The sequence below is a fragment of the Somniosus microcephalus genome, chromosome 17 (assembly GCF_052327205.1).
Source record: "Somniosus microcephalus isolate GS21.2 chromosome 17, FLI_Smic_1.0, whole genome shotgun sequence".
Lineage (NCBI taxonomy): Eukaryota > Metazoa > Chordata > Chondrichthyes > Squaliformes > Somniosidae > Somniosus > Somniosus microcephalus.
Genome location: NC_141003.1, coordinates 6,009,745 through 6,028,534, shown reverse-complemented (window position 1 = coordinate 6,028,534; position 18,790 = coordinate 6,009,745). Strand labels below are relative to the sequence as shown.

Genomic DNA, 18,790 nt, shown 5'->3' with positions numbered 1-18,790 from the left:
GTTTGCACTAGATGGTGTAATCAGGAATTTTATGGCACATGTAGCAGAAGTTTTCATAGCTTCACGTATTTGGAACCTCAAACCGCTCGAACGATTCCACCCAAATTGCAGTCATTTAATCAGTAAATGATGACTTGCTTTGATTAATAATTGTACTTGACAAATTAGCCGGCTAAGTATTTGAGAGTGTCAGCAGTTGAATTAAACATAGATTGCATCTAAACTGCAGGTTGCATTCTTTAAAATCTGACAGCTCAGTATATTTTTGTGCTTTGATTTATCTTGTATACCCTGTCTGTCAACCTGCAAAACACGAGAAACATAACCAGAAACATTCCCCTTCAGTTTCATAAGTCGCAATTTCCTGCTAACTTTGCACAGATAGTTTCGACCCGACCTTCGGCCTCCTGCTGATCTTACCGCCTGAAAGAGCGTGTTTCGCAGTCGGTTCTGTGCGGCACTCATTTAACTCAGCAGGAGGCCGAGATAACGTGCTGCCTGCGCTCTTTTTACAGGCGGGAGTTAACCTCAGCCCGCGGTGGCTCCGCCCGCTTTCGGGCTTTCTCGAACCTCTAGGCCTGTCTCTCTCAATGTGCTGACTAAAAAAATGTGGCAGAGAGCTGGGAGAATCTGATCAATGGAGTGGCTTGCTGAACAGAGTGGCAACAGAAATTTGGTATTGGTGGGAGTTTGATGCGGGGGTGGGGGAGGAGGTGCGGAGTAACTTAAACCGAGAGGCAACAGTAAATATGTAAATAATCGCACCAGAGGAAATAAAGAAAGTGACGTTATAACCAACACACAGAGAGGAGCGGCAGAACCCGAGGAAATTAAATATTTTGATAAGTATCAAGATATCCTTTTGTGCGGTTAGTATCTTTAGTGGTTAGTTTTGGCCTCAAGTGACCAATTAGTTCAGAAATAAACTACAGATAACCAATGTTCCTGTTACGCTGCATGGCTGTGCAGTGGTCTGGAGATCCCGCGCAGCTCGCTCTCCGGCTTTCAATAGAACAGCCGCTCACGCGGGGAAATTTGAATGGGCCGCACAGCCCGCTAAAGGGGCTGCACACCCAAAAAAAAATAATTAGAGGGAATATCGCAGAAAACTAACAAATTAATGATCTCATTAATAAAGACATGGCAGTGCAGGCAGTGTGTCGGGGTTGTAGTGTGTGGGAGTTTGTGGACAGCGAGACTGACCCAGGCTGCCACATCTGCAAGAAAGGTCTCTGCCTCGAGACACGCTGGCTCAGAGTCGTTGAGCTGGAGTCCGAGCTAGAGACATAAGGGGGGAGGAAGAGTTACTGGGTAATTTACCCCCGAGTGCAGGCACACACCAGAGGAAGGTGCAGGAATGGGAGAGCGTGACTGTCAGTCTACTGTGTAAGGGGAACGTAGGAGAGGTAGAGAAGGAGGTCCTGCAGACACTGCTCCTGTCAAACAGGTGCAAAGTACTCGATACCTGTGAGGATAAGGAGAACGACTGTGGGAAGGACAGCCTGAATACTGACCAAGGCACCATGAAGCATGAGGCTGTCCAAGGGGAGGAGGTGCAGAGTAGAAAGGTTGTGGTTATAGGAGATTCTATCATTAGGGGCTAGATAGTATTCTTCATAGTCAGGATCGAGAGTCCCGAAGGGTGTGTTGCCTACCCGGGTAAGGAACATCTCAAAATGGCTGGAAAAGAATCTGGAAAGGGAGGGGGAGGCTCCAGTTGTTGTGGTCCATGTCGGAACCAAGAAAATAAGAAATATTGGGGAGAAGTCCTGTTAAGGGAGTATCAGTAGTTAGGAGCTAAATTGAAAAGCAGGACCTCACGGATAAAAATCTCAGGATTATTACCCAAGCCACGTACAAATTGGCATAGGGACAAACATATTAGGAAAGTCAACACATGGCTAAAGGAATGGTGTGGGAAGGAGAGGCTCCATTTCATGGGACACTGGCACCAGTACTGGGACAAGAAGGAGCTGTACCGCTGGGACTGGCTGCACCTGAACCAGGCTGGGACCAAGGTCCTTGCGGAAAGGATAACTAGGTCTGTAAATAAGACTTTAAACTAATAACTTGGGGGAAGGGAACTGCTAGAAGTTACAGAAACCAAACAATAAAAGGGAATTCAAGAGTCTTCTATAGGCATATAAATAATAAACGGGTAGGAAGAGGAGGGGTGGGGCCGATTAGAGACCAAAAAGGAGACCTACGCATGGAGGCAGAGGACATGGCTGAGGTACTAAACGAGTACTCTGCATCTGTCTTCACCAAGGAAGAAGATGCTGCCATAGACATAGTGAAGGAAGAGGTAGAGGAGATACTGGATGGGATAAAAATTGATAAAGAGGAGGTACTAGAAAGGCTGTCTGTACTTAAAGTAGATAAGTCATAAGGACCGGATGGGATGAATCCTAGGATGCTGAGGGAAGTTAAGGAGGAAATCGCGGTGGTACTGGCCATAATCTTCCAACCCTCCTTAGATACGGGTGTGGTGCCAGAGGACTGGAGAATTGCAAATGTTACACCCTTGTTCAAAAAAGGGTGTAAGGATAAACCCTGCAACTACAGGCCAGTCAGTTTAACCTCGGTAGTGGGGAGGCTTTTAGAAACGATAATCAGGGACAAAATTAACAGTTACTTGGACAAGTGTGGATTAATTAAGGAAAGCCAGCACGGATTTGTTAAAGGCAAATTGTGTTCAACTAACTTGATTGAGTTCTTTGATGAGGTAACAGAGAGGGTTGATGAGGGTAATGCAGGTGATGTGGTGTACATGGACTTCCAAAAGGCGTTTGATAAAGTGCCACATAAAAGGCTTGCCAGCAAAGTTGAAGCCCATGGAATAAAAAGGACAGTGGCAGCATAGATATGAAATTGGCTAAGTGATAGGAAATAGAGAGTAGTGGTGAATGGTTTTTTTTTGGACTGGAGGAAGGTATACAGTGGTGTTCCCCAGGGGTCGGTACCAGGACCACTGCTTTTCTTGATATATATTAATGACTTGGGTGTATGGGGCACAATTTCAAATTTTGCCGATGACAAAAAACTTGGAAGTATAGTGAACAGTGAGGAGGATAGTGATAGACTTCAAGGAGGACATAGACAGGCTGGTGGAATGGGCGGACACCTGGCAGATGAAATTTAACGTAGGAAAGTGCGAAGTGATACATTTTGGTAGAAAGAACGTGGAGAGGCAATATAAACTAAAGGGTACAACCCTAAAGTGGGTGCATGAACAGAGAGACCTTGGGGTATATGTGCACAAATCATTGAAGGTGGCAGGGCAGGTTGAGAAAGCGGTTGAAAAAGCTTACGAGTGGATGACAAAAGGGAATACAAAGAACTTAGGAGAGAAGTTAAAAAATATCAGGAAGGCAAAGAGAAATTAGAAAATCAAATTCTGGAATATAAAAAGGAAATAATGTGTTCTATAGACAGAAATAAGTAACAGAAGGAAAATTAAAGTAGGGATAGGGCCACTAAAGGATGAGCAAGGTAAACTCACCGGCAATGATAGAAATGACAGAAGTATTGAATAACGACTTCGCCTCAGTTTTTACTGAAGATAACGAAATAGACACTTCACTCGAGGATGAGCTTAAACAGAATATTTATACAGCTGGGAGAGAAAGGGAGAAAATAATTGATAAACTAGCAAAACTAAAAGAGGATAAAGCCCCAGGCCAGATGGTATGCAGCCACGCACACTGAAGGAGACTAGGGAGGAGATAGCAGAGGCACTAGTTTATAGAAATAAAAGTTCCACAGAGGAGGGGATAGTGCCAGAGGCCTGGCAGACAGCTAATGTTGTTCCTATATACAAAAATGGAGATGCAACAAAACCTGGGAACTATAGACCAGTCAGTTTAACGTCAGTGATAGGGGAGATACTGGAAGCTGTACTAAAAGAAGTGATAGAAGAGCATCTAGTGACAGAAAATGTAATAAAAAATATTCAGCATGGATTCCAAAAGGCTAAGTCATGCTTAACTAACCTGAAAAGAATTCTTTGAAGAGGTAACAGAGAGTAGACAAGGGTATTGTAGTAGAAGTCATATACTTGGATTTCTATAAGGCCTTTGATAAGGTACCACAAGGTAGGCTCATGACAAAGGTTAGGGCATGTGGAGTCAGGGGACAAATAGCTGAGTGGATAAAAATTGGCTAAAAAATAGAAAGCAGAGAGTTGGGGTAAAGTGTAGTTATTCAGATTGGAGGAAGGTAGAAAGCGGCATTCCACAAGGATCAGTGCTGAGACTGCTGTTACTTTTTTTAAAAAAATTATTCGTTTCTGGGATGTGGGCGTCGCTGGCAAGGCCGGAATTTATTGCCCATCCCTAATTGCCCTTGAGAAGGTGGTGGTGAACCATCTTCTTGAACCGCTGCAGTCTGTGTGGTGAAGGTACTCCCACAGTGCTGTCAGGGAGCTGTTAATTTATATTAATGATTCGGACTTGGGAATAAGCAACTTAATATCAAAATTTGCAGATGATATCAAACTGGGGGGCATAGCTAACACTGAAGAAGAATGCAACACAATACAAGTGGACAGTTAAGTGGCAAATTAACTTTAACATAGATAAATGTGAGGTGATGCACTTTTGCAGAAAAAACAGAAACATCACCTGCACCTTAAAAATAAGAAACTGAATGGGGTAGAAGAGCAAAGGGATCTCGGGATACAAGTGAACAAATCATTAAAAGCAGCATCACAGGTCAGCAAAGCAATTAGAAATGCTGACAAAGCACCGGGATTTATTTCTAGGGGTATAGAATTCAGAAGTAGTGAAGTTGTGTTAAACTTGCATAGGATCCCGGTCAGGTCGCACAGTTCTGGTCTCCATCCTATAAAAAGGTCATAAAGCACTGGAGAAAGTGCAAAATCCCCAAGTCTTTGAGGTCTGAGTCATGAGGGAACACTGGAGAAACTCAGACATTCAGCCTTGAAAAGAGGCATGTAAGTGACCTTAGTGAAGTCACAGTACACAGTATGGAAAAGGTAAATCTGGAAAATTAGTTGCATTTAAATTGGAAGAGAAAGACAAGGGGCCTTGTACATGAATCACTGAAAGTTAACAGGTAGGTACAGCAAGCAATTAGGAAAGCAAATGGCAGGTTAGCCTTTATTACAAAAGGATTGGAGTATAAGAGTAAAGAAGTCTTGCTGCAATTATATAGAGCCTTGGTGAGACCACACCTGGAGGACTATGTATAGTTTTAGTCTCTTTACCTATGGAAAGACATACTTGCCTTAGAAGGAGTGCAACGAAGGTTCGCTAGACTGGTTGCTGGGATGAGGGGATTGTCCTTTGAGGAGAGATTAAGTAGACTAGGCCTATATTCCGAGAGATTCGAAGAATGAGAGGTGATCTCATTGAAACATATAAAATTCTTAAGGGGCTTGACAGGGTAGCTGCTGGGAGGATGTTTCCCCTGGCTGGAGAGTCTAGAGCCAGGGGTCACAGTCTCAGAATAAGGGGTCGGCCACTTAGGACTGAGATGAGGAGAAATTTCTTCACTCAGAGGGTGGTGAATCTTTGGAATTCTCTACCCCAGAGGGCTGTGGAGGCTCAGTCGTTGAGTATATTCAAGACAGAGATCGATAAATTTTTGGATATTAAGGGAATCAAAGGATATGGGGGTAGTGTGGGAAGGTGGAGTTGAGGTAGAATATCAGTCATGATCTTATTGAATGGCGGAGCAGGCTCGAAGGGCCGTGTGGTCTACTCCTGCTCATATTTCTTATGTTCTGAGTTCTGCACTGGAGTGTCAGCCTGGATAATGTGCTCAAGTCTCTCAATCCACATTCTCTCCACTATTTCAAGTCCTATATTTTGCAAAGCCTCATAAGTATTGCAGTTGTAATTGTCACCGTGATTACTGGACCATAGAATGTACTACACTTGGGCCATTACTAATGATCGGATCCAGATTAGCATATCTGTACACAGAGGAAGATATCACAATTAAATGTAAATTGTTGTATTCAAGGTCATACTGATGGAAACAAGTCCACAACTCAAACAAACACAAAATGATTTAGCCACAATAAGACACTGAATACTGTCAAACTAATGTAACCTTTCACCCTTCGGCCAGCAAGTTAATAGATGGAAGTTCAAAGTTCAATCACGAATTGGGCCTACATTTTCCTTAAAACAGAGTAACAGCAGAAGATCAAGGGAGTGCTGAGAAAGTGCGCACTGATCATCAGAAAGAACCTTAATTAATTAACTAATGTAACACACTGCACTGACCTGAGGCCTGAGGCACTGGATGACAGAACTGTTGATCCACTTGGCCACGTGTGGCTTCCCATCAAACGTACAGCTCAGGCCAATATTAGAATCCTGGAAAACATTGTAATACGTAGCTTCTTCAAACATATATTGTTTAGGGAGCAACTCTTTATATTCCGCTGCATTTTATTTCACTTGTTTGGTCTACCCCAGTCTCTAAAAGGCCCCCATCACTCTGAGATTGGTGGGATCGGAATTTCCAGAGGTGCCCACATTTTGCCATTTCCCTGAGTGTTTCACGTGCTTGGGCTGCTCGCCCAGTCTCACTGTGACTCCCTGGGTTGTGTTACAATTCGGGGCCGTCTTTGAACACTCGTTACCACAGAAACAGGCCCCCATATGCATAGAATAGAATAGAATGTATCATAGAATAGTACAGCACAGAAGGAGGCCATTCCGTCCATTGAGCCTGTGCTGGCTCTGTCGAAGAGCAATCCAGTTAGTCCCACTCCCCCGCTCTTTCCCCATATCCCTGCAATGTTTTCTCCTTCAAGTATTTATCCAATTCCCTTTTGAAGGCTACTATTGAATCTGTATCCACCATCCTATCAGGCAAATCCTAGCCACTCGTTGCGTAAAAAAGTTTTCCCTCATGTTGCCTCTGATTCTTTTGCCAATAACCTTAAATCTGGGCCCTCTGGTTATCGACACTTCAGCCATTGGAAACAGTTTCTCTTTATTTACTCTATCTAAACCCTTCATGATTTTAACACCTCTATCAAATCTCCTCTTAGCCTTCTCTGCTCTAAGGAGAACACCCCCAGCTTCTCCAGTCTCTCCACGTAACTTTATTCCCTCATCCCTGGAACCATTCTAGTAAATCTCTTCTGTATCCTCTCCAAAGCCTTCACGTCCTCCCTAAAATGTGCCCAGAATTGGACACAATTCTCCAGCTGGGGCTGAACTAGTGTTTTATATAGATTGAGCATAACTTCTTGGCTTTTGTATTCTCTGCCTCTATTTATAAAGTCCAGGATCCCATATACTTTATTAACTGCTTTTTTAACCTGTCCTTCCACCTTCAAAGATTTGTTTTATGCACCCCCCGGCCCCTCTCTTCTTGCACCCCTTTTAAAATGGTACCATTTAGTTTATATTGCCTCTCCTCATTCTTCCTACCAAAATGTAACACCTCACACTTTTCTGCATTGAATTCTATCTGCCGTGTGTCTGCCCATTCCACCAGCCTGTCTATGTCCTCTTGAATTCTATTTCTATCTTCCTCACTGTTTACTACACTTCCAAATTTTGTGTTATCTGCAAATTTCAAAATTGTGTTCTGTACCCACGAGTCCAAGTCATTAATGTATATCAGAAACAGCAGTGGTCCTAGTACTGAACCCTGGGGAACTCCACTGTATACCTCCCTCCAGACCGAAAAACAGCCATTCACCACAACTCTGTTTTCTATCCCTTAGCTAATTTTGTATCCGTGCTGCTACATCCCCCTTTACCCCATGGGCTTTAAATTTGCTAACAAGTCTAATATGTGGTACTTTATCAAACACCTTTTGAAAGTCTATATACACAACATCAACTGCACTGCCCTCTTCACCCTCTCAGTGACCTCATCAAAAAACTCAATCAAGTTAGTCAAACACGATTTGCCCTTAACAAACTTGGCCTTGTGTGTCCAGGGAATGGGTTGGTGTGTGTTTCAGGGCTAACACTCTACAGAGTGATAGCAGATATAGTGTAGACCATCTGTCACATACTGCCAATCTCTGTGATAGAGAAAGAAATATACATGAAAACAAATTGGGCTATAAATTCATCTTGGGGGTGGGGTGGGGTGGGTCGTGCAAAATGGACGATAGTGAATCAGCAGCTTTCTTTTCCACCATGGAAAAGTAAATCGGACAGGGTATAAAATGGGTGGCCGAGACAAGTTTAATTTAAACCCTCTTAAATCAATCCACAACTAAAACAGCCATACGGCATTTAACTCAAATACTGGTAACAGTCCATCTGGACCAGGTTCTCCAAGGTTCTTACCAATCGTTTTCATGAGCTTACGGAAGGACAAGCCTTGGTGTAGTCAGAGCTCTGTCTCACCACAGTTGACTGGAAGTAGGGTTGACCTGAAGAAGCTAGGACTGACACAGCTGGTCTGTTCACATCTCAACACAAACATCTTTTCCTCACAAAGCTCATTTCTTTGAAGAAGCTCCAGATCCTTTGTCAGCAGGCAGCCAAACAGGGTTTTAAAATGGATTATATCTTCCAGATAGAGGTCGACATGCTGTCTCCCCCGCTATCTGCGTAGCTTTTAAATCAATCACTCTGTCCGGTTTTCATAAAAGAGAGTGTATTCTTATAGAGCAGATAATATGTGCGCATCATGTGTGTGTGTGTGTATCGTGTGTGTGTGTATCGTGTGTGTGTGTGTGTGTATATCATGCATATACATACATCAAAAACACCATCAAAAAAGCAGTTAACAGAATTTAATTTACATTTGTCAATATGTAATTTTCTTGCCTGAAGGTTCTCAAGTTCAAACCTGACAGAAACAGCAGCCACGACCTTAATATTGAAAATCCAAGATCCTTGGCCTCACTACAGCTTAAATGAAATAACAAGAGACTGAAATTTTACAACTTGAAGTTGGAGAGATTCCCATTTCTATTACAGGTGACATCTCCAAATTGTAAGAGCTTCTACAAGTATGTAAAAAGGAAGAGAGTAGTAAAAGTATGCATTGGTCCCTTAGAGATTGAGCCAGGTAAAAATATAATGGGGAATAAGGAAATGGCAGAGACTTCAAACAAATATTTTGTATCTGTCTTCACAGTAGAAGACACAAAAAGCACACCAAAAATAGCGGGGAACCAAGGGGCAAATAAGAGTGAGGAATGTAATTAATATCAGTAGAGAAAAAGTACTAGAGAAACTAATGGGACTAAAAGCCGACAAATCCCCTGGACCAGACGGCCTACATCCTAGGGTTCTAAAAGAGGTGGCTGCAGAGATAGTGGCTGCATTGGTTTTGATCTTCCAGAATTCCCTAGATACTAGAAAGGTCCTAATGGATTGGAAGGTAGCAAATGTAACCCCGCTATTCAAGAAAGGAGGGAGAGAGAAAACAGGGAACTACAGGCCAGTTACTCTGACATCAGTCATCAGGAAAATGCTGGAATCCATTGTTAAGGAAGTGGTAACAGGGCACTTAGAAAATTATAACATGATTAGGCAGAGTCAACATGGTTTTATGAAAGGGAAATCGTGTTTAACATTTTTTTTTAGAGTTTTTTGAGGATGTAACTAGCAGGGTAGATAAAGGGGAACCAGTGGATGTGGTATATTTGGATTTCCTAAAGGCATTCGATAAGGTGTCACATAACAGGTTGCTACGCAAAGTAAGGGCTCATGGGGTTAGTGGTAATATATTAGCATGGATAGAGGATTGGTTAATGGACAGAAAACAGAGTGTAGGGACAAATGAGTCATTTTCAGGTTGGCAGGCTGTAACTAGTGGGGTGCTACAAGGATCAGTGCTTAGGTCCTCAGCTATTTACAATCTATATTAATTACTTAGATGAAGGGACCGAGTGCAATGTATCCAAGTTTGCTGATGATATAAAGCTAGGTGAGAAAATAAGCTGAGGAGGACACAAAGAGTCTGTAAAGTGGTATAGACAGGTTAAGTGAGTGGGCAATAAGGTGGCAGATGGAGTATAATGTAGGGAATTTGAGATTATTCACTTTGGTAGGAAGAATAGAAAAACAGAATATTTTTTAAACAGTGAGAAACTATTAAATGTTGGTGTTCAGAGAGATTTAGGTGTCCTTATACTGGAAACGCAAAGTTAGCATGCAGGTACAGCAAGCAATTAGGAAGGCAAATGGCATGTTGGCCTTTATCGTAAGGGGGTTGGAGTATAAGAGTAAGGAAATCTTGCTACAATTGTACAGGGCTTTGGTGAGACCACACCTGGAGTACTGGGCACAGTTTTGGTCTCCTTATCTGAAGAAGGACATACTTGCCTCAGAGGCAGTTCAACAAAGGTTCACTAGATTGATCCCTGGGATGAGGGGGTTGTCCTATGAGGAGAGATTGAGTAGATTGGGCCTATACGCTCTGGAGTTTAGCAGAATGAGAGGTGATCACATTGGTTCTGAGGGGCATTGACAAGGTAGGTGCTGAGAGGATAAAAAGCATATTGGAGAACAACAGTTCGGATAAGTGAAATCCAAGTGAAACAAAACTAGAGCTATTTTTATGTTACTGGTACTTCAAGCATAAATTGCAGTTTGGATGCAGGCCCAAGGGTATGTGGGAAATCAGAAGAGTATTGGGTGTCCTTTGGGACTGCTCTGAGAATGAGGTCTTTTCATGAAGTGACTGAATGTCTACCGCTGGTTACGTTCAGAATGAGTGTAAAAACCCGACTGGTTCACTAATGTCCTTCAGGGAAGGAAACCTGCCGTCGTTACCCGGTCTGGGCCTATATGTGACTGCAGTCCCACACCAACATGGTTGACTCTTAACTGCCCTCTGAAAGTGGCCCAGCAAGTCACTCAGTTTGTATCAAACTGCTACAAAAAATATGGACTGCAGTGGTTCAAGAAGGTGTCCCACCACAATCTTCCACGAGACATCTTTGAGACCCATGATCTTCTTTCTACCTTTTGCATATGAGCAAGTGTAACATTCCAACTTGTGCCGCTAGTGGGGAGTTCCAGCCCTCGACCAGGGCTAGAAGCTCAGATACACACCGTTCACTTCCTATTGGGCTACCGGGGGGTGTGGGGGGAGCAGTTTCTTATTCAAAGCTAACTGTAGACCTAAAATACCCATCGTACTAAGCAAAGAACTAGCTTGAAAATTGACCCCAATGTAAGATCAGGACTCAGCAAGAAAGTCTCCCGCTGCTCTCACTCAAAACTGTGCTCCCAATATGACAACGAACCTGAATTATCAAATCACTGAGCTGGCTTGAATATTTTTAAATTCATTCTCGGGATATAGGCATCGCTGGCAAGGTCGGCATTTATTGCCCATCCCGTTTCCTTGAAAAGGTGGTGGTGGACCTCCTTCTTGAACCACTGCAGTCCATATTTTTTGCAGTCGTTTGATACATTTCAGTAGCTTGCTGGGCCACTTTAGAGAGCACTGTCAGAGTCAACCACGTTGGTGTGGGACTGGAGTCACATATAGGCCCAGATCGGGTTAGGACAACAGGTTTCCTTCCCTAAAGGGAACCACTTGGGTTTTTACACCAACGAGCAATAGACATTCAGTCACATAAGATGAGAAAGGCCTGATTCTAGGTGCAGTCCCAAAGGGCTACGGTCAGTTTAAAGTTGGCCATTGGCAGTACTCCCAGCAATGAATTTTAATCAACCACTGGGATTGAGGCCCATCCGTCTAGAAATTCCGGCATGACCATTTTTGGGACAGGAGTATCGGTTGGCAGGATGGGGTAGCAGCGGCGGTCAGCGGGGGGGGGGGTGGGGTGCGGGGGGGGGGGGTTGGGGGTAGCAGTGGTAACCAGCAGGAGCTGGGGGGGTGGAGGGGAGCGGGGGGGAGCAGTGGTGATCAGCAGGGGGTGGGTGGAGCGGGGGTGAGGAGCGGGGCGGATGGGGGGGAGCGGGCTGGGAAGTGGGGGGGCGCACGGGGGTGGGGGGTAGCAAAGACTAGCAGCGTCCCATGTTTATTCAAATTATTGGAAATAAAAATGGGGGCGTTTTCTACCACGGGCGCTCGATCCACTCCGCCAGTTTTCAGCCCGGGCAGCCAGTTGAAAATCTATCTCTCTGAGGTAGATATTGATCAGCGTTGGGCCCATGTTTCGGATGTAAAACCGACACAACGCTGACCAATCTGCTCAGGGGTTCGGCCCACTGCTAAATCCCGCGGGCCCGTCTTTTTGGATATGTTAATTGTGGCCCTACTGCCTGTTGAAGGACCCTCTGGTATGTTTGTTACCCATGAGCCTGCAGGGTGAGGGCCACGCACGGTTACAGAAATTCCACCGCAATGTCTGCAGTATTTGGGTTACAGAATGCAACCAGACAAACAGTCCCTTTGATTGTAAACTTGCCACTGGATGGTATGTAGGATTCCACTGCACCTCTCGTCACTTCAGAAGACTGATAATATTAGCCAAACACACTTCATAACAGGCGAGGATATTAAATAAGCTGAACAGCGAATCAAATTATTTTCTAAAGCAGTCTCGGTGAGCTAGCGAATTGTCCAGTGCACTCGGAGTCTGGATCAAGAAAACCAGTCAGACAAGCCCCTCTGAATTTTTTTCACAGAACTTGGGATGAAGTATTTTTCAAAGAAATTAGCAATCTTGTTCATCAGCAAAAAACAGATAACAGTCATCTTACAAATTACGTAAATAGAAGCTCACGAGGCAGAATTCATCCTTGCGCTCAAAGCCAAGAGGAACCAGCCTCCTAAAACGGGAAGTGTGTTGTTTAATATTCATAACATCTGTGAGGAGCAGACACTTTTTTGAAGCCCAGTTTGTCAGTCAGATAAAGAGTATACCAACCGATAACCTTTACAACCTCTAGATACAAAAGCATGAGGATGATCACCTTGGGGTGTGAATGAAGATTGCAATTATACATCTGGGTCTGGGCAATTTGACAATTTCTTTTATTCATTCTCGGGATGTGGGCGTCGCTGGCAAGGCCGGCATTTATTGCCCATCCCTAGTTGCCCTTGAGAAGGTAGTGGTGAGCCGCCTTCTCCTTGAACCTCTGCAGTGTGGTGACAGTGCTCCCACAGTAGGTAGGGAATTCCAGGATTATGACCCAGTGACGATGAAGGAATGGCAAGATATGTCCAGGTTAGGATGGGGTGTGACTTGGAAGGGAACCTGGAGGTGATGGTGCACCTGCTGCCCTGGTCCTTCTAGGGGGTGGAAGTTGTAACTTGCAATAATAACAACAGCAACAACAACTTGTATTTATATAGCGCCTTTAACGTAGTAAAACATCCCAAGGCGCTTCACAGGAATGTTCTAAAACAAATACACTGGGCCAGAAATTCGGGTCCCCACGGGTGAGTACACGCGGGGTACTCACGCGTAGGGCCAACGAAAGTGCCGGTTTTGTGCATGCACTGCGCATGCGCTGGAAACCGGAACTTCCGTTCCCTTAAAGGAAGGGGTTCACAGGTTGAACGCGTGCACCGGAGAGGCAGCGCGTAGACCTGGAACTTCCGTTTTTTTGCAGGTTTCTCCGGGAGGGTAAGTCTCCAGCAGCTGCGCTTTTAAAAAGCAGTCGCAAGGCCTGCTTTTAACAAGGTAAGTGGTGAATTAAATAAAATTAAAACATTTTTTCCACAGGTTTATTATTTTTAAATACTTTAAAGAAAGGTAAGTTTATTTTTAGCCCCGTTAAAAACTGTAATTAATTTTTTCAAAAATTTTAATTATTGTTTAAAATAGTTATTTTATGTAATTTATAGTTATTTTTAAAATGTGATGTTTTAAAAAAAAATGTATTTAAAGTTTTAGTTCGGTTTTGGGGCCGATATCTATGAATAGATTTGACAGGCTTCGGTTTAACATCTCATCTGAACGACGGCACCTCCGACAGTGCAGCGCTCCCTCAGCACTGCACCGGAGTGTTGGCCTAGATTTCTGTGCTCAAGTTTCATAGAGTGGGGCTTAAACCCACAACCTTCTGCCTCAAAAGGCGAGAGTGCGAACACTGAGCCACGGCTGACCCTTATAGTCCTCCTGTCAGTTTATATTCCCTGGAACACCTTCCCCCCACTCCAGTCACCTTACAGATCGTTCCTAAGTGAAGCGTGACTCAATTACAGAATAAGCTTCGATCAACAGCCGGTGGCACCAATGACCTTTACCCGCACGGTAGATACAAGAGCGATTTTTAAGCCTTACTTTTAGCACTTCTGCATGTTTCAGGAAAATGTGAAGATCCCCGGCTGAAGATAGGTTTAATTTTGCTTCAACAATCTGAGGGCAGAGCTAAAAAAAAAAGACACAGTTAATCTCAGTAATTTTATGCCTGTTTCTTTTACAGAATGGCGTTAATTTCAGTGATGACTGGTTACCTGTCCAGCATTTTGATTACAAGATGCAGTGTGAGTACATCGATGTTCTACCGCACACCAGTGACATCCGGACTTAACACATTCAGAACATCTGGTTAAAGAAGGGAGACAATGGACCTTTTGTTAACAGCTGGAAATTGCAGTTATTCACAGAAACACATCGAAGTTACAACACAGAAACAGGCCATTCGGCCCAACCAGGCCGTGCCACCATTTGCTGGGTGGAACACTCTGTTGCTGCCGGGAGGACTGGACTGGGTTTAATGGCACCAAATAGAAACTTCAACAAGCAACAGCGCTACCCCTGAAAACAGGCATTCTCGCACTCAGAGAAACCGCAGACCCACCGCGGGGGGAGTGAGGGCGAGCGGGGGGAGTGAGGGGGAGTGAGCGGGGGGTCAGGGGAGTGAGCGGGGGCTGGGGAGCGGTCACTTGGAGATCGCGCTGCCACTTCCATTGTCAGGATCTCAGGGTGTGGGCGCATCCAGGGACCAGGAGGTAGCAGAAAGAACAGACAATCTCCACACCACTGAGCATCACAACAATATTTACAGCTACAACATCCTGAAGGCCTAAAAAATAGAGGCACACAGGCTTTGTGCACTCACCTGGGTCTTGGGAAGAGAACGGATCTGACACAGGGCAGGGCACACGGACACTCTCCTCTATTCTCCACTGACCACCAACGTCCCAGGGTGTTCATAGGGCAAGGTCAGAATGCCCAATGCAAAGAAACCGTCAAGGTCCAGGCTAGAATCAAGACATGGCTTCACCTCCACAATCGCTGCCTCTCAGGTTTCACAACTCTCCCCAAAATTGTTTTCAATAAGGCATTTTAAAACATGATAATATTTCTCCAGAACCAGGGCACTGATTATAGGATACTACACCTGGCCAAGTTAAAATCCTGGTGAGGACTCCCCACCACCCTCTAAAGCTACCAGGACAAGAGTGTCAAGATCTCAACACTTAGAGAATGCCTCCCTTGTCCAGCATAGCCTGACAATACAACCCCTTAGGAAGAGACACTTCCACCCACGGCTCAAGCAGAGCCCCAGTGTTACCCCACCAAAATTATCAACATCAACCTGACAACAACATTGCCACAGCCGACAATACCTCAACAAAGTAATGAGATTGCTCTGAGAGGGGCCTGCCATTGTCGGATGAGGATCTCAGCCTATTAGGCCAAGCAGGTACCCATTAGAACTGCCCACATTGCTCTCCTGCAATCCCATTATATGTAGAAAGGACTCCCATTTATATAGCACCTTTCACATCCTCAGGACATCCCAAAACGTTTCACAGCCAATGAAGTGGTCAGTGTTGTGTTGTAGGCGAATGCAGCAGCCAATTAGTGCACAGCAAGGTGCCTCAGACAGCAATGTGATAAACAAGCACATCATCTGTATAGTGGTCTTGCTTGAGTGATAGTTGTTGGCCAAGATCGCCTGTTCTTCTTCTTCCCATGGAATCTTTTATATCCACCGGAGATAAGTTTAACACCACATCCAAAAGACGGCACCTCTGACAGTGCAGCACTCCCTCAGTACTGCACTGAAGTGTCAGCCTGGATTATAGGCTCAAGTCTCTGGGCTGGGACTTGACCCCATGACCATCTGATTCAGAAGCCAGAGTGCTGCCCACTGAGCCGTGGCCGACTCCAATAAATACCCTGAGCCCACCGCCTGTTTAATTACTCCGCTGTTGTTCCCAACCACGGACAGTAGGCGGACTGCCCCGGCAATGCCCAATGCCCAGAATGCAGCGTGGCTAGGCTGGAACCTGTGATAACTAAAGCCAACAATGGAGGATAGATGATCGTGGGGAGCGCAATGGGCCAGCAGCGGCCTACAGTACGGACACATCCCTCACCACCAGCTCAACCCCAGACAGGATAGAAGGGAGGGGCCAAACAAAGCTTAGCCTCATCCCCTTGGCAAACTGAATGGAGTTTGTTCTAAAGACGCTGGGCTACTAATTCGCCTCCTTTGTGCCTCCCGTTAGCGCCGCCGGGGGAGATAACGGGGCGCTAATGACTTAACGCCCGGGCGCGGCGATAGTACCGCCCACCGCGACATTCACCTGGCGGTTTGTGGTGGCGGTAACCCCTAGCGCCACGCTCTCCTGTGCCCGCAGATCGTGACGTCACCTGGCTGCGCAGCGCCCCGGGAACGCCCCAGACCCGAAATTGGGTTCTGCCCCCTGCAGGATCGCCAGCCGAAAACACCGACAGCTGCAGGAGGCGTTGTTCGGGAGGCTCGGTGTTTCGGGAGTGCTAATTAAAGGTGGAAAAGTGTTTCTGTCCTTTAGGGTGTATTTTGAAAATTTTGATATGGCGCGATTGGTCAGCGCTGCGCTCTGTTCGAGTCCTTGGGGCTCCGCGATTGGTCAGCGCTGCACTCTGTTCGAGTCCTTGGGGCTCCGCGATTGGTCAGCGCTGCACTCTGTTAGAATCCTTGGGGTTCCGCGATTGGTCAGCGCTGCACTCTTAGAATCCTTGGGGCTCCGCGATTGGTCAGCGCTGCGCTCTGTTAGAGTCCTTGGGGCTCCGCGATTGGTCAGCGCTGCACTCTGTTAGAGTCCTGGGGCTGACCGTCGAGGATCCCAGTTGCCGTCGGCGATGATGAAGAGCGTTCAAATGCAGAGCCTGCAGCGATGGCCCGTCCCTTTCAGGGAGGGATGGAGCCCTCGGATCCCAGCAGCGCTGCCATGGTCATTGTACAGCGTGGTCATTGTACAGCGCTGCACCTCTGCCGCCCCTCCTGCGCGGTTTAGCGCTCCAGGAAGGAAGTGGCGCGCTAAATCATGCAGGAGGGGCTTGGATTTACCGAAGGCCGAGAATGATTAGCGCCTGGCTCTAATTTTACCAACTTTCAAAATTTAGTGCCCCAGACAGGACGAAACACGATCCTACATTCTCCTCTCACCTGACACAGCACCTAGATTCCTGAACATCCCAGTAACAGAGTAATTGTAATGGATGAACATTCTGATCTTTTAGCAATAGGATCCCTGCAACTGATACAAACCCTTTCCTGAAATGGTTCCCAGATTGTTTTTCTAAGCAGCCATTTTCCAATAAACCGAAGGCTCTGATTTATGTAAACGAGGTGACAAACTTACGGAGCGTTATTAAGCCAGGCTGTCGCGATCTTGTAACAGTTGTGCACCGTGACCCTGGTGGAGATGTTCCAGGAGCTGAATTCAACAGAAGCCTCGATGGTGATTGGGTCTGCAAGAAACAGCCAAGGAGAGCGTGTTAAAGTTTACTCACATTGTGGAATTTAAGTCCTGATTTTAACTCGGAATGGGCGGATCGTGAGGTGGGCGGGAAACCCCTGTGGAGAGCGGAGCCTCAGGCTGCAGGCCAGTCCAACTCCCAGGCCTCATTTACATTTCTCTGCCCAAATCCAGCGGGATTGCAGCAAGAGCCTGTGAGCGGGAATGGGAAATCAGTCGGGAGGCGTGAACGGTCCCCTGTGAGGTAGGTGGGGGGTGGGGGGGCGTGATATCACGGACAGAGAAGGTGGGAGGGAAAGCCCGTGGGGAGGGGAGGCCCCAAGGTCAGGAGGGAAACGCCTGCTCCTCCTGGCCACAAGAAAGCTGTACGGGAGGATTCCGCACTGCCCAGGCCTCCCAATCCCCGCAGTTAAAATGGCGGCGTGGCACTCATGTTGTCACCGGGCCGCGACCATCTCAGTTTAATTAAGGGCCCGCCTGCCCGGGACGGGCGGCTTCCACGCTGTCGGAAACCTAGCGGTTAAAATGGCGGCGGGCAGGAGCGTGCCTGGGGCGCAGCGCAAACCTCTCCCCCACTGCTGTTTTAACAGCCCGCCCCATTCGCGCCGGGCAAACTGGGTTAAAATTGGGGCTTCAGTTACACCAGAGAATGGAATTAATCTGAAGGTTTGAAGGTTTCATTGACTGGAAATCTAAACAGTGATAGCGACAGATCCAAAAAACCTTAAATAATAGAACAAACAGAGGCCCCTTCTGTATCGAGAGTCGCTCCACGTTAAATCCTGAACCGCCGCTGCTTTGTGAGAATGAGCAGCACTTCCGTCAATATTATTCATCTATTCTGAGCAGTCCGAGTGTTTTAAAAAGTCAGGGATTTGCCCAGACCCGAGCGATCCAGTGTAAGCTGAATCTCTGCCCCTGTGACGAGGTGGTACCTGGGTGATTTTCTAGCTGAGTGTAGGTGCTGTCAGACAGGCGGCAGGGACACTGGGTTGTGTATTCGCCAGTGCAAATGACTTCCTTGGTTCCGGCGTTCATCATCGTACAAGTAGCATTTTCTGTAATGAGATCGCTGAGCTTCCCTGTTACTCTTACTGTAAAGAGCTAGAAAAGATGTTTGACGTGAAAGTAAAGTCACAGATTATATCTTTGAATAGGCTTAGCACATTGCAACAACAACTTGCATTTGTATAACGCCCTTACATAG

General features: G+C 45.9%; 1 protein-coding gene across 2 annotated transcripts in view; it reads right to left on the bottom strand.

The window, feature by feature from the left end:
* Nucleotides 1-18,790, bottom strand: part of LOC147105468 (plexin-D1-like) — a 149,129-nt gene that overhangs the window by 47,817 nt on the left and 82,522 nt on the right. For both annotated transcript variants that reach the window (XM_086009838.1, XM_086009839.1), the window contains exons 6-10: nt 18,519-18,687; nt 17,467-17,575; nt 14,341-14,431; nt 14,168-14,254; nt 6,255-6,347 (exon numbers count right to left, since the gene is read on the bottom strand). In XM_086009838.1, coding sequence (XP_085865964.1) covers nt 6,255-6,347; nt 14,168-14,254; nt 14,341-14,431; nt 17,467-17,575; nt 18,519-18,687 — 549 coding nt within the window. The remainder of the gene's footprint in view (nt 1-6,254; nt 6,348-14,167; nt 14,255-14,340; nt 14,432-17,466; nt 17,576-18,518; nt 18,688-18,790) is intronic.